Here is a 14,881-nt window from a genome sequence, read left to right as displayed (position 1 = left end):
CTATGTCAGTTTGTTTTGGTCAGGGCATTACACATCTTGCTAAACCCTTGAAATATTGAAATAATGCCAAACTAGTATGTTGATTATATTTCTGTGGTAACTTTACTTTAGATCATGTGTTAAAGTCTACTTGAAGGTTTTAGATACATGCAGAGAAATTTTGTGCCAGATTGAATTACTGAAGTATTCATTATTGACCCCATGATAGATGATGTTCATAGTATCTGTAATGGAATATTTTGCAATACATGCTAGGTATGTAAAACCTACTTGTCATTAACCAGATTAATTACATTAAGCATGGAAATATAATTTGTCATCATTGCAGAAAATCCTTATTTCAGATCTACCTCATTATCATGCCTTATTTGTGGTATATAATTGTTGACTACCTCATTATCATGCCTTATTTGTGGTATATAATTGCTGGCTACCTCATTATCATGCCTTAGTTGTGGTATATAATTGCTGACTCTACCTCATTATCATGCCTTAGTTGTGGTATATTATTGATGACTCTACCTCATTATCATGCCTTAATTGTGGTATATAATTACTGACTCTACCTCATTATCATGCCTTATTTGTGGTATGTAGCTGCTGACACTACCTCATTATCATGCCTTATTTGTGGTATATTATTGCTGACTCTACCTCATTATCATGCCTTAGTTGTGGTATATTATTGCTGACTCTACCTCATTATCATGCCTTAATTGTGGTATAATATTGCTGACTATGTTTTGTACTTAGGGATCTATCTACCATGTTAAGAAATCCAGTGGACCCTTGTAATGGGCTAGTGAAATCCTTTCCTATGTAAAGAATTGCAAAATTAAAAAATTCAGTTAGCTATTTGAAAATTTAAGAGGACTCCGTGAAATTTGATGGACCAAAACAAATGCTGGATATTAGCTGGTCATAAAATGGGTCCTTTCAGAATGCATTAGTTGAACTGCATGTGTTGTATTTTTCCTGCAAAGTGATGGCAGCTATACTGAACTGTGTTATGGAAAGAATAATCCAAAATTGTATGAATACATGGTTATGTGCCCAGACAAGCCAGTGGGTTGTGGGTTGTATATGTGCCCAGACAAGCCAATGGGTTGTGGGTTGTATACATGCCCAGACAAGTCAACAGGTTGTGGGTTGTATACATATCCAGACAAGCCAATGGGTTGTGGGTTGTTTACATGTCCAGACAAGCCACTGGGTTGTGGGTTGTATACATGCCCAGACAAGCCAATAGGTTGTGGGTTGTATACGTGCCCAGACAAGCCAGTGGGTTGTGGGTTGTATATGTGCCCAGACAGGCCACAATGTTGTGGGTTGTATATGTGCCCAGACAAGCCAGTGGGATGTGGTTTGTATACGTGCCCAGACAAGCCAGTGGGTTGTATACATATCCAGACAAGCTAACGGGTTGTGGGTTGTATACATGCCCAGACAAGCCACTGGGTTGTGGGTTGTATATGTGCCCAGACAAGCCAATGGGTTGTGGGTTGTATACATGCCCAGACAAGTAAGTGGGTTGTGGGTTGTATATGTGCCCAGACAAGCCAATGGGTTGTGGGTTATATACATGCCAGACAAGCCAGTGGGTAGTGGGTTGTATATGTGCCCAGACAAGCCAATGGGTTGTGGGTTATATACATGCCCAGACAAGCCAGTGGGTAGTGGGTTGTATATGTGCCCAGACAAGCCACTGGGTTGTGGGTTGTATACGTGCCCAGACAAGCCACTGAGTTGTGGGTTGTATACATGCCCAGACAAGCCAATGGGTTGTGGATTGTATACATATCCAGACAAGCCTATGGGTTGTGGGTTGTATACGTGCCCAGACAAGCCAATAGGTTGTGGGTTGTATATGTGCCCAGACAAGCCACTGGGTTGTGGGTTGTATACATGCCCAGACAAGCCAATGGGTTGTGGGTTGTATACATATCCAGACAAGCCACTGGGTTGTGGGTTGTATACATATCCAGACAAGCCAGTGGGTTATGGGTTGTATACATGCCCAGACAAGCCAATGGGTTGTGGGTTGTATACATATCCAGACAGGCCAATGGGTTGTGGGTTGTATATGTGCCCAGACAAGCCAGTGGGTTGTGGGTTTATACATGCCCAGACAAGCCAGTGGGTTGTGGGTTGTATACATATCCAGACAAGCCAATGGGTTGCGGGTTGTATGCGTGCCCAGACAAGCCACTGGGTTGTGGGTTGTATACATGCCCAGACAAGCCAATGGGTTGTGGGTTGTATACATGACCAGACAAGCATATGGGTTGTGGGTTGTATACATATCCAGACAAGCCAATGGGTTGTGGGTTGTATGCGTGCCCAGACAAGCCACTGGGTTGTGGTTTGTATACGTGCCTGGACAAATCAGTGGGTTGTGGGTTGTATACATGTCCAGACAAGTCAATGGGTTGTGGATTGTATACATGCCCAGACTATCCAATGGGTTGTGGGTCATATACGTGCCCAGACAAATCAATGGGTTGTGGGTTGTATAATGCCCAGACAAGCCAATGGGTTGTGGGTTGTATACATGCCCAGACTAGCGAATGGTTTGTGGGTTGTATAAATGCCCAAGCCCGCCATAGTCAGCTGCCTTGGTTTCTCCTCAGGAAAGGCATTTAGCTTCCATTACCTTAGCTTGATATAGCCAATAATGTGTTTAACGTTTCATTGCAGTGAAGTGAAAAAATCTTTCCAATGGGGGTGTTTCATATTCGCTAGCTAAGGTTCCAATTTGATAACTCTATCTATGCCTTGGCATATCAAGCAGTTATTTCTGTGCTTTGCATCTGTGAATTTCATTGGATGTGACAGCAAGCCACAGCACCCAATCAGAGTTAAGTTGTTCAAATTTGAACACTATTTCTAAATGATCGAGACAAGGGGAGCACACAACTTGAATGGACTGATAAATAAGCAATTTTCCACTCCCAGTGATGATTGCTCAAATAACTTTCACTCAAATAGACCTGTAATAATGGCTTCCCTCGGGTACATATTCATACTTTTGATGTTAAACGTACAAAGTATCCTTTTTAGATCGATTGCTTCCACCATTTTCAGCCAGTGTACAATACACTACGCTATTGGTTAGTTGGCATTACATACTAAGGTTAGCAACTCATGAAATCCAATAGATGTCTCACGGACAAAGCACCAGTATATTTGCTCAGTCCACCAAGTTGTGGATTGGGTTGTCATATCGAATGCTCAATCTACCAAGTTGTAGATTGGGTTATCATATAGAATGCTCAGTCCACCAAGTTGTAGATTGGGTTATCATATCATATGCTCAGTCCACCAATCATATCGAATGCTCAGTCCACCAAGTTGTAGATTGGGTTGTCATATCGAAACCTTGACTAGTGAAGATGGGGGTGGTTGGGAACAAAACACAAGTCAAATATTTGATAATAATTCTACTTTGGGTAAATTTAAAATAGTTTTTTACTTGATGATATTTTGTGGATTTAGTTTATGTTAAATACTGATCTTCATGTGTTTTTTAACCAGTTTTTTCATGCATCTGATGTACAATTCAAGTACAACGGTTTTATTTTGGTCATGGAGTCCATTGTAGTGCTGTGTTATATCCAGAATTGGATAAGACTAATGACAGCTCACATTAACAAATGTGTACAAGAATTACTTTTATGTGTATACTAATAGTCAAAAGTGTTTATGTGTATACTAATAGTCAAAAGTGTTTTATACTAATAGTCAAAAGTGTTTATGTGTATACTAATAGTCAAAAGTGTTTATGTGTATACTAATAGTCAAAAGTGTTTATGTGTATACTAATAGTCAAAAGTGTTTATGTGTATACTAATAGTCAAAAGTGTTTTTTGTTGTATCATGAATTTTAACATATTTTGTAAAAAAGGTTTCATTGTTTTTGTTTTACACAGAACTTGTAAGATCAACAGAGAAAACATCCACAGAGTATTGCACTAGCACTTTAAGTGAGCCATCATTCCTGGAAGCTGAGCTCCAGATTTCAAAAGATACAGTTAGCAGACAGGTTACAAGTCAGAATGAGTTGCCTGTTACAGACTACCCAGAAATTGATGATTTGGATAAATTGCGTAAACTGGTATGTATAAGCTGTATGAAGTCATTATCCATTTGTATGGAATTTCCTTCTTTACATCCACTTGTTTGGATAAGTGAAAGTACCATCTTTAAAGGAACTACAAAGAAACACTTCAACCACAACATTTTTGGGATCCCCCTCACCAGCTATTCTGTTTAATACAGATGTACATGTACTGAAACTCTGAAGGTTAATATCTACACATTCTGTACTTTAGTAATGTAGTCCAGGTCTAGAGATTAAAAACTTTATAAGGGTGAATATGGTTTTTCATTCTAAACACATTACAAAATATCATAGAAAAAATAAAGGACTTTATATTTGTAAAAATCAGGCTAAAAACTATGGGGACCTCCAGTGTCCAAGTGGTCTAAAATGCTTGCCTTTACTGTTGACTGCCATCTCACCTCTATTCATGTGGATTTGAGCCTTGGCTTGGCCAAAGTGGGTATTGAGAAAGCTTGCCAGAAGTTTCCCATGGGTTGGTGGGTTATGGTTTTATGTTAAGAACATGTGGGTCAAGTTTGATTTTTTCCAATAATGTTATGGAGTTATGGCCCCTATTTGGCATCAAAATTTGGCCTTTCATTTAATTTCCATGCAAAAACTGTGGAGGGATTTCATGGATTAAAATCAAATTTGGTACAAGACTTGACATTAAGAATACCTAGGTCAAGTTTGATTTTCACTGTTTTGAAGCTAGTTGTAAAGAGTTGTGGCCCTTGTTTGACTTGCAGGTTTGTGTTTCCTTTTCTCACTTCTGCTGGGTAACTTTTAAAGGATTTCATGGATTGAATTCATATTTGGTGATGGTTTGAATGTGTCAGGGAAAATCATTATGACATAAGAAATTTATTTGTATGCAGAAATTTTTTACACGTGTCAGAGATTCTGAAATTCTAATGGCTCATCTCAAACATTTTTCTGATAATGTAAGTGGTAGCCATATATTTTAAAAAGTATTTAATATGAAAACAAAGCGTGAAGGATTCAAGTGACATTTCAGTTCAGACACTGTTACGTGCTACTTCAAAGAGAATGAAAACAAAAGTTACCTTTGACCTACCTTAAATCCACTATAATACCCAGTGTTGCTTATGCCACATCCTTTATTCAAATAAAGATGTTTGGTTGACCAACAATTTGGGCTGGGGAGTTATATCAACTATGTTTGATGAATGTATACAAAGGGTGGGAATTGAACCTTTCTAGCATTGTCTGGTATTCAAAAAATGCCCCACACCCTTCACATTCTCAGTAATACTTGGATGAGGGGTCCACTCTTTCTGATACCAACAAAGCTTTGCAGGGTTAAGTTGGCATACTGTAATGCTTGTGAACAAAAGGGTAGTCATAAAAACAATTGTAGAATATTGGAGTTTCAATTATTTATATCAAAACAAGTTATGTTAATAGTATACAGATAAAATCCACAAATGACTTGGATCCTGGATTTATGTAGAGCAGCTTTAGATAGTTGACAGAAGGATATCTGGAAAGGTTGACTGAGATTTAGCTTGCTCTGTGCTTCTGCAATAAAATTTGTGAAATATCTTGGCAGAAGAGCTATTGGCAGTATCCAGTATTGTTTTTAAGGTCAGGCCTAGGTTTTTGGCCTTTGAACATGAAGCTGTCCTTGTTGAATGAGCTTTGAATTGCTTGGTATCAATTCCATCATTTGTTAAAATGTATTTCAGCCATACTGTTAGTGTATCTGTTGAGATGATTTTATAAGTTTTGAATGAAACAACCACTTTGCTTTGACTTCCACTTTCCTTTGTCTTATCCAAAAAGAAAAGGAGTGTTTTAACAATGCACAATTCAGGTTTATATTTATTTAAAACTAATGGCCTTGTTGGTCGTCCAGGCCTTGATGTTTTTAACAGTTCTAATATTTGGAATGAAACATTTTTTTAATTTTCATATCATCAAGATTCAACACTATGAAGTTTTATGCCCTAGGATCTGTTAACAAGGCCATCAAACATGCTAATTTGCACGACAAATCTTTCAGTTGCAACTGTTACATTAACAGATACATCTTTGCCAGATACTTTAAAACAATGAAAATATCCCATTTTCTGTATATCTTGGTCTGGGTGGGTTTGTGTAGTATACGCCTTTCATGAACTTTGTTATGAATTGGTTATTAATACAGTGTTTTGTGTTGATAACGTTATACGACTTTCCTGTATCTTGTAAGGTTGTCAAATAGTTTATATCTACTTCAGAGGGATCATGGGATTGTGATTGTATTTAGAACACCATAGACACCATTTTTGTCATGCAGGGTTGTAGTATTTAATGTAGAGTTCCACCATGACCCATTGAGGTATTCTGACCCTCTGTTTGAAAAACCTTTATTTCTGTGTGCTGACCTGACAAATGATACCTTACTGTTCTCATTTGCCCTCCAAGTGGGTGTTTCTGTTCACTGCATGGACTTACATGTATTAACAAATGAGCCAATTTTGGCAAAAGTACTGGTTCATCTGCCATCATTGGTAGTAAGAGAGGAAGCAAAGTTTGATTTCTCCAAAGAGGAATGGAGTTTTCTGTTGCAAACCTGATGCTAAGACTAAATTTGGTACAAAACCAAGCACCATGAGTTTTTGGTGTCTAGAAGAGATTTATCTTGTTGCTGCACTACAGCAGACAATATTCTTCAGATTTCACGATTGCTTCTTGATGGGATTATAAATTTACAATTTACAGGGACCAAGATTGTATTATCCTGAACGTATTTGGACAAATTGGCCTTGCATTTAATCACAGTGGATAAAATAAATTGAACAGAATCATCATTTAGGGGTGGTGGGGCAAACACTTCCTTGTCTTTAAAAATTGAGGGAAGTTTTAACCTTCGAGGTTTCCTCCTCCTCTTATATGCATTTATTCCTAGACTGCAGGGTCATTGATTGAACTTACTGAGCTCAACTGAGTGATTTTTTTTTGTTTTCATTCTCTTTGAAGGAGCATGTACAGTAAGTGTCCAAACTGAAATGGCAACACAACCCTGAACAGCTTTGCTGGTATGGGAAATAATGTGTCATTTTCTGTTCTGGATTTGCTGGTATGGGAAATAATGTGTCATTTTCTGTTCTGGATTTGCAGGTATGGGAAATAATGTGTCATTTTCTGTTCTGGATTTGTTGCTGCTTTAGTGTTGGTATTATTATTTGATGATTAGTTGGTTTCCTCTGAAACAAATTATTATACAAATCATTTTCTCTTTCAGAAAACTATACTTTAGAATTTTGCCAAGCAACAGTATTTTATTCATTTCTACTGCTCTTAAAAAATAATTTTGGTTGACAAAATCCTGCTACCTCGAAAACACCAAATTAAACCTCAAAAACACCAAATTAATGGGCATTTCTGGGAAGTTTAGATGGTGAAGTTTCATTTATAAGGTCCCCAAATATGTCCTGGAGAAAAATTTAAAAAAGCTAATTGTCATTGCTAGTACTTTTTTTTTTTTAATCTTTGCTGTCTTGTATATTTTGTTCTTAAGACATCATGAGACTACTCAATGCGATCCAAACCACAGAGTGTGAAGGACCATTGTAATGTCTGTAGTACAGACCCTCTGGCAGTCATTGGGTCATTGAGTTTTTGATAAGTACAGGAGATAAACTTTCACACCTATTTTGTTGTGGTGTTTTGTGGCTATACAGTTATAACAATTTGGAAAAGCTTAATGACCGAACAAGCATGGTCAGCTACATTTCTGTTGATTGTCTGATGAAGAACAATCTGTACAGTTGACCTAGTCACTTTGGAATTTTACTTCTTTATGGTGTTTTCTTGACAAATTAAGGGATAAACAAATAAAAGACAAATTGACAAAAATTGTAAGTACCATGTATACTCATTTATAAGTCAAGTCCAACTGCAGACTGCGCAGACCCAGATCTACCTTTGCTTAATGCACCATCAGATCTGGGTCTGTGCAGCTTGTTAGGAGTAATCAGTGAAACAAAACAACATACAACCTGGTCTGCAGGGACATGATGCTATGGCAGGTCAGGATCTTTGTTTGCAGTTTTACATGACTTGTAAGCGAGTACATGCGGTAAAACTTTCCGTTCCTAATATCCAGCTGCTGAGATTTGTGCCAATGAAAACTTTTGATCACACTAGACATACTCAGGGAATTCCGGAAGTTTTGCTTGGTTTGTCCTAAATGAAAATGGTGCCATTGTGGTATCTAATATGATGACAAGGACAACCATCATGAAAATCTTGCTAACATTGCTCTTCCAGAACAATAAGTCATATCATTACAGGGTTTCCACTCAAAGACTTATAATAATATCTTGTTGGTTCTAAATGAAAATGGTGTCAATCTGGCAACAATTATGTGAAACCAATCAGCTAATTTGAATGACTTATTTATTGCTAAAATAACATCAGAGATGTTCTTAGCTTGACTTCACAGAAGTTGTTTTTGGCCATCAAGCATCATTTATCATTTCCTTGGCGGAACATGTTTTTTTCAGGGATTGATCATGCACCACTTCCTTGATATGTCGCGCCCTGATAACTCACGAACCCGCTTATAATGCAGGGTCAGGCATGGATCCCATTTTTTAAACCAGAAAATACCAAACAAATGTATCCCTATTTGTTGAATTTGAAGAAAATTGCGATCAAAATCGGTTAAAGAAATTCTGATATATTGCTGGTTTTATCATTGAAAGCATTAAATAGGACTTGGAAATTTTAATCAACATTATGAAATATCAACTTTTAATAAAAGTGAGCATGTAGATCTGCTGATAGATCAAACCAGGTTTCTACTTCACAGGAGGGACTTTCTATCATATTACATTGGGTCCCTTCTCCACAACAACTTATACATTCTCCACCTTTACACTTGACCCATCTCAGGCATTATCTATCCACCAGAACAAGTTTTTGATCCAGGTTGACAATTGCATCAATCAGGCTTAGAAAGCTTAGACTTCCAAGGCCAGGTGGAGAATGTTCTGTGATTGATGCAGTGGGAAACATGTTAATCCTTGCTGTCCCTCTGTAATATCCATTGCTGATTTCCTTTTGTTCCTTTTCAAGAGCAAAAGATGTTTCGTATTGACTATCAAGGGCTAAAGAGACGCCATTTCCAGTACACTTAAATTCACTCAGGGCATGGCAGTTGGTTCAGACTCAACTCTGCGTATCAGATTAACTATCCTGCTTTCTTGTGCCCAGATTGAATTTCTGTCATGTTTTATGGTCTTTAACTTAAAAAACCCTATGAACCATCTCTTAAGGTGACCTTTCAGGACCTCACACTCAAGATGGCATATTTACTCGCTTTGGGGTCAGTGAGAAGATGCATGAGATTCTTGCATTATCTGTTGACACTGGCTGTCTCCAGTTTAATGGCAATTGCAATTCCATTTCTCTCCTTTGTCAACTGGGATTTTTAGCCAAAAATCAGTTACCTTTGGTAGCACCATCACCTATAAGAGATTCAGAGTGTTAGTCAGATCTGTGTTGGAGATGATCAAGATAGTCTTTTGTGACCAGTTAGGGCACTGCATTTCTATCTAAATGTCTTGCAAGGGAAAAGAAAGGGTAAGAAATATCTTTTCCTTGCCCTTAGGGACTCACTGATATCTGTGTCTCCAATATCTCCTGGTGGATCGCCACCTCAGTCAGAAGAGCATTTCAGTCCCTCACCAACAGAAACCTCTCTTTTACGAAACTAAAACCACAAGGTTTGAACCATCACTGCGTTTTGGGCTTGTCAAAACAATTCCATGGAAGACTTCAACGAATGCATCATTTTGGTGAACCAATGCTATCCTCTTCTCTTTCTGCCTCAGCTCGTTAGCACAATAAAGCACAGACATTTTTTCAATGGGAGCCATACTGTGACACAACATGTATCCCAGAGGGATACCAACAATTTTTAAAGTGGATCTCTCCTTTAAATGATGAGAACACACAGTTTGTCTGTTTTTGATAAGTTTAACACTTCAGCCTACCAACCTTACTAACAAATTCAGCTTTGCAATAGAGATGACTAAGTTATTGCTCCTTCCACCCCATTCTGACATTCCAGCATACTGTCATATATGAAAAAGAGGACTGTTCTGCACATGGGCATGTAAGCTGTTTAAATGGACCTTTTCTTATTGACAATTCTACACACTGGGAGGATGTTTTTCCATCAAATGAATGAGATTTTTCAGCATGAAAAAGTAAAAGCTGAGCAAAAGTGGTGTGTAAATATTGAATATTTAAAATTTACACTCCTACCTTGACATTTTGTAAACTATTTTGCCCTTTTTGAAAAAGGTGGACAGAAAAGTGAGTTAAATTGAGTGATGTAGCACACCAGTTCACACGTGAAAATATAAGGTTATATTTATCACATGTAAACATGTAGGAATGTAGAAAATATTACAAATATTTCAGCAATGATTTTCTGTATTTCACACGTAAGCATATAATAAACGAAGAAAAACTTTTAAAATTCAGTTGTTTAATGACACATTATTAGTTCTACATTTGGCTTCAGGCCGGGTATTAGTGGCTTTTATGGAACTTGTAAGTTTTGGCTTTGCACTACCTTGGAAAGTATTTTTTATTCTGACACTAATTTAATGTCACATAGTAAATGTTAGTGCTTCCTTTTGAACTCTGGTATATCGTGACATATTCGAGTTTGCATTAAAAATTGAATAATTGTACTTAATCATTTGCAGTATGATATATTGTTTAGTCATACAATCTTATGGAAGATTATACCTCTAGCATATATACTCATATACTGGTATACTGCATACAGCACTGGCCCAGATATGCCATTGCATAATGGGCTGACAGGTCTGGGTCAGTGCAGATTGTTAGAAGTACTTGGTGGAAAAAAATAACATAGACCCTGATCTGCTGGCACATTATCTGATGGTAGATTAGGGTTTGTGTTGTATGTAGTTTGGCTTATAAGTGAGTATATACGGTATATTGTTAGTCATACGAACTTAGGGAAGACTTAACACCTATTTTATCCAAAGACCTTGATGCTAAACTATATTAATATTCAGCAAGAAATGATAACATTCTTGGACAATCTTTCATTGCGGTGTATCATTTTGTGATCCTTCCTAAAAAATTTTTACTGTGGTCCCAACAAAGCCTTATTACCTGTCTAATTTTGATTTTGAATGCCGATCCCCTAGCTATTACCTCATATGCACCCTTACAGCTAAATAAGATTTTGAAAATTGCTACCAGCTGATAATCTAATACAAATATTTTTGGATAACCAACAGGAGTGGAGTAATTATCTCATAGGTTGGAGGTCAGGGTTTTTGAAAATAGGAGAGCTCTGTGTGCATTTATAAGAGCTGTGGGAGGTTATTTTCATGAATGGTCTGTCAGTGTGATTTAGAAAGTGTTAGTTGGTAAACTCTATGCTTTAAGGAACAGTGTGTTAATTTTATGAGGTCATAACTGATGACATTTCTTTCTTAGATTGTGTGTGTTTTTAAGTTCCAATTTACGAAGCCTTATAATCTCAAATGAGGTGCAGTCCAGTGATTGAAACGAAAAACAGCTGCTTTAAATTCTGGCTGGATTAAACTGTGGAATTTAATGAATTCAGACATCAAATTTTTCATACTTGCAGCACTTAAAACAAGGTATAGAATGATATCTTTGTATCAAGCCAAACTTTGAAAATTTATTTATGTCTAGTATTCCCAGGAATAACCTTTTAGGTCATTTGAGAAAATATATGAGAGCTACCATGTTAAGTTCACAGACATATTTGCATGGTTTGAAGAAGATTCATCAGCCAGGTATTGTATGTATCTGATATGTGTATTTGAGCATCAGGAGCATATTAGAACATTGAGTGAAGTGTTTGCCATCTTGATTTGTTTGAAGAACGTGGCAAGTACCGGTGGCTTAAAAGCACTATTCTCTTCATAAGATTCTAGAACAACAGAAGTATCGATTAAACCCTTAATCTGAGTTGTGAATTGATTCTTACCAAAAATGGAGGTCAAGGGGACAAGGGATATTTCGTTCTACTGATCCGTCCACCTTGACAGCTGGAAGAGTTTTGTGATTCGTATGTAATTCATTGAAGTACTTCCTTTTTATCAAAACAACGTTGATGTCAAGTTATTTATTGGCATATGAATGAATTTAATGTGGAATTTGAAAGACGGGTGGAGCTAACAAAGTGTACTTGGAGTACTCCTTAGCTGTATACAGTTGTTTCTTTCTTTAATAATCTTGCTCTGGCATAATGGACGATATTTGTTGTGCAACCTATAAGTGGAGCACTTAAAACTGACATTTACTTTAAAAAGGCCCTTCAATTTATATTTTTCTTTGCAATTTATTTCTGCAGCCTTTTATTCAAGGAATCTTAGATTGTGCAAAAGTTTACTTAACTACATGTCACACCTTTCATTCTTCAGATACAAGCTACAATACGGAAATAAAAAGAACATCATGAAATGTTATGGTTTTCAGGTGGAATTAATGTTCTGAAGATATTTCAATTGAAAAGGAGGCTCATAATGCATATTTGAAGATGGATTAAATACCAGACCATCGTGTGGATTTGCCTGATGAGTAATTATGTTTGATCAATACTTCAGCATGGCTCTTACTTAAAAGGGGTGTAATGATGACGCATGTGCAAATAGTCATGTTGAAAAAAGGATGCCATTTTGTTAAACTTGATTCCAGTACAAACAGAAACAGATCTGTTTATTCAGGTTTTGTATTCTCCTATTCATTCACATATTTCAGATAGTTGAGGAAATAGTCAAATACAACAGGTGATTTTAGTGACACATTTTTTCACCACATGCAAAGATTTTGAAAATTAACTCCACACCACTTATTTGCTTTGGATAAGAGTTTTCTTCACAAGTAGAATCATTCTGAATACTAGCAACAAGCTGTACATAACAGATATGAAAATGACGCTCTCTGATGTGCTAAGTACGAGTTGAATTTCATTTACATTTCTGGTTTAATTATCTGTTCTGTATTCATAGAAGATATCTAGATAGGAGTAGAAATGATTGGAAAATACATTTCTAAAAAGAACACAAGTCATTCTCTGTATTGACCAAGAGATCCTTGAGAAATTTTTGTACTCTATTTGATTTTGATGGCTTTTAATTAGCAGATGATTTTGACAGTTGAATGTGAAGGTGATTTGATTGAAATCTTTCAAGTTTCCAGCGAATCAGGAAAACACTGAATTCATATTAATCCTATGAGCCAAATTGATTACTTATGAAATTTATTTGGTCTTTTTCTTTCATTGAAAGATTATGCTCCAAGGTTTATTTTAAATTAAAGACAAAAGCAGCTGTGTGCATCAGATTGGAGTTGTTTTAAAATAAATTTGGGAGTTTGTTTTAATGAGTGGAAATGGCCTCTGGCTGTTTGATTTTATTTTGTTTTTTATCAATACTGCTCAGTCATTCCTGAATAATTAAGAAACCACTTCGGATAAGGAATTCTGTGCATATGCAAATTACCAGCAGTAAATGCCTTAGGTTGTGTTTTGCACCTGTATTGGAATTAATGTTGCATTTTTGTTAGGATGTTGGGCATGTATTCTACCTGGTGGGACACTAGATACACAGGTATGCTTGGATCTTGTCTGTTAATGATATTAGATCAGCAAAACTTTTGATAATCAATAACACAGCAGGAAGCTGTATTTTTGGTCCCTATTTTGAATCAATAATTGTGATAACGGCTTAGTGGCTGTGCCATTCTCACCGATTAAAACGCTGACAAGCTGGAGCAAATTGAAAGGCTACGCAACATAAATACTTGACTTGAAAGTCCAGGAAATGTTTTACTTTCTTGATTAGTCCATGTTGGTGTATTAAAGAGATATGATTTATACAGTGTTTTGATTCTTACGGATATGTTGTGACGCTGTCAAGCAAAGTCGGCAGGATGTATTTTCAAAGACATATGAACCAGCTGAATGGGGACTACAATAAACATCCCAAATCTCTGCACATCAATATGTCTTCCAAAAAAGTAAGTAAATTATTTGTAATAAACATGATTTCCCCATACAATAGAAATATGTTTTACATTTCTAATATTTTCTGCAATAATGTTATACTTAAAGCCAAATTGTCTAAAGAAAGGTTTCCTTTGGGGTTGTGGAAATTGGTCTTTAAGAGGTGGCCTTTATTCATAGTTCAGTTACATTTCAAGTTATGAAAAAAGGCAGGTTTGTTTTTGAAAGAATTTGACATAAAAATACTTTCATGTTTGTTTAATGTCTTACTATATTTAGTTAGGTACAATGCCCTTCCTGCAGTAAAAAGCGCAGAACCAGATCTGACAACTTGTAATGTGCAAGCAGATCAGTGTCTGTGCTGTTCACTAGAAATCATATGTTGAATGAACAGTGCAGATTATTTGCATGCATTTGTACAGTAAATTAATTTTACCTCACTGGGGAAGCAAGTGAGACACATGGATAATTTTGTAAGTGTTGATGATGGCGTAATTTTTTTCCCACTGCTACCCTTTCCTCAGAAAGGGGATACATTACATTTTATGGATTACATGTTACTACCGTACATACTCATTGAGTCCAAATACAGTCAACATCGACTCTGATTTATTGCCACGTAATGTACCAGCATATTAGGGTCTGTGTTCTGACTGATTACTCCTAACAGACTGCAGTTGGCAGTTGAACTTGGCATGAGAGTGTGTCTATACATTACATTGAGTATTACCTTAATTGTC

At 36.7% G+C, this 14,881-nt stretch overlaps 1 protein-coding gene across 1 annotated transcript in view; it reads left to right on the top strand.

The window, feature by feature from the left end:
- LOC149777142 (uncharacterized) overlaps positions 1-14,881 on the top strand; it is a 263,171-nt gene that overhangs the window by 40,735 nt on the left and 207,555 nt on the right. The window contains exon 4 of the mRNA XM_089941376.1: positions 3,930-4,114. Coding sequence (XP_089797502.1) covers positions 3,930-4,114 — 185 coding nt within the window. The remainder of the gene's footprint in view (positions 1-3,929; positions 4,115-14,881) is intronic.

Source organism: Sinohyriopsis cumingii, chromosome 18 (assembly GCF_028554795.1).
Source record: "Sinohyriopsis cumingii isolate HCF-2022 chromosome 18, ASM2855479v2, whole genome shotgun sequence".
NCBI lineage: Eukaryota > Metazoa > Mollusca > Bivalvia > Unionida > Unionidae > Sinohyriopsis > Sinohyriopsis cumingii.
The sequence above is the reverse complement of the archived record's forward strand: the minus strand, read 5'-3'. Positions and strand labels throughout refer to the sequence as shown.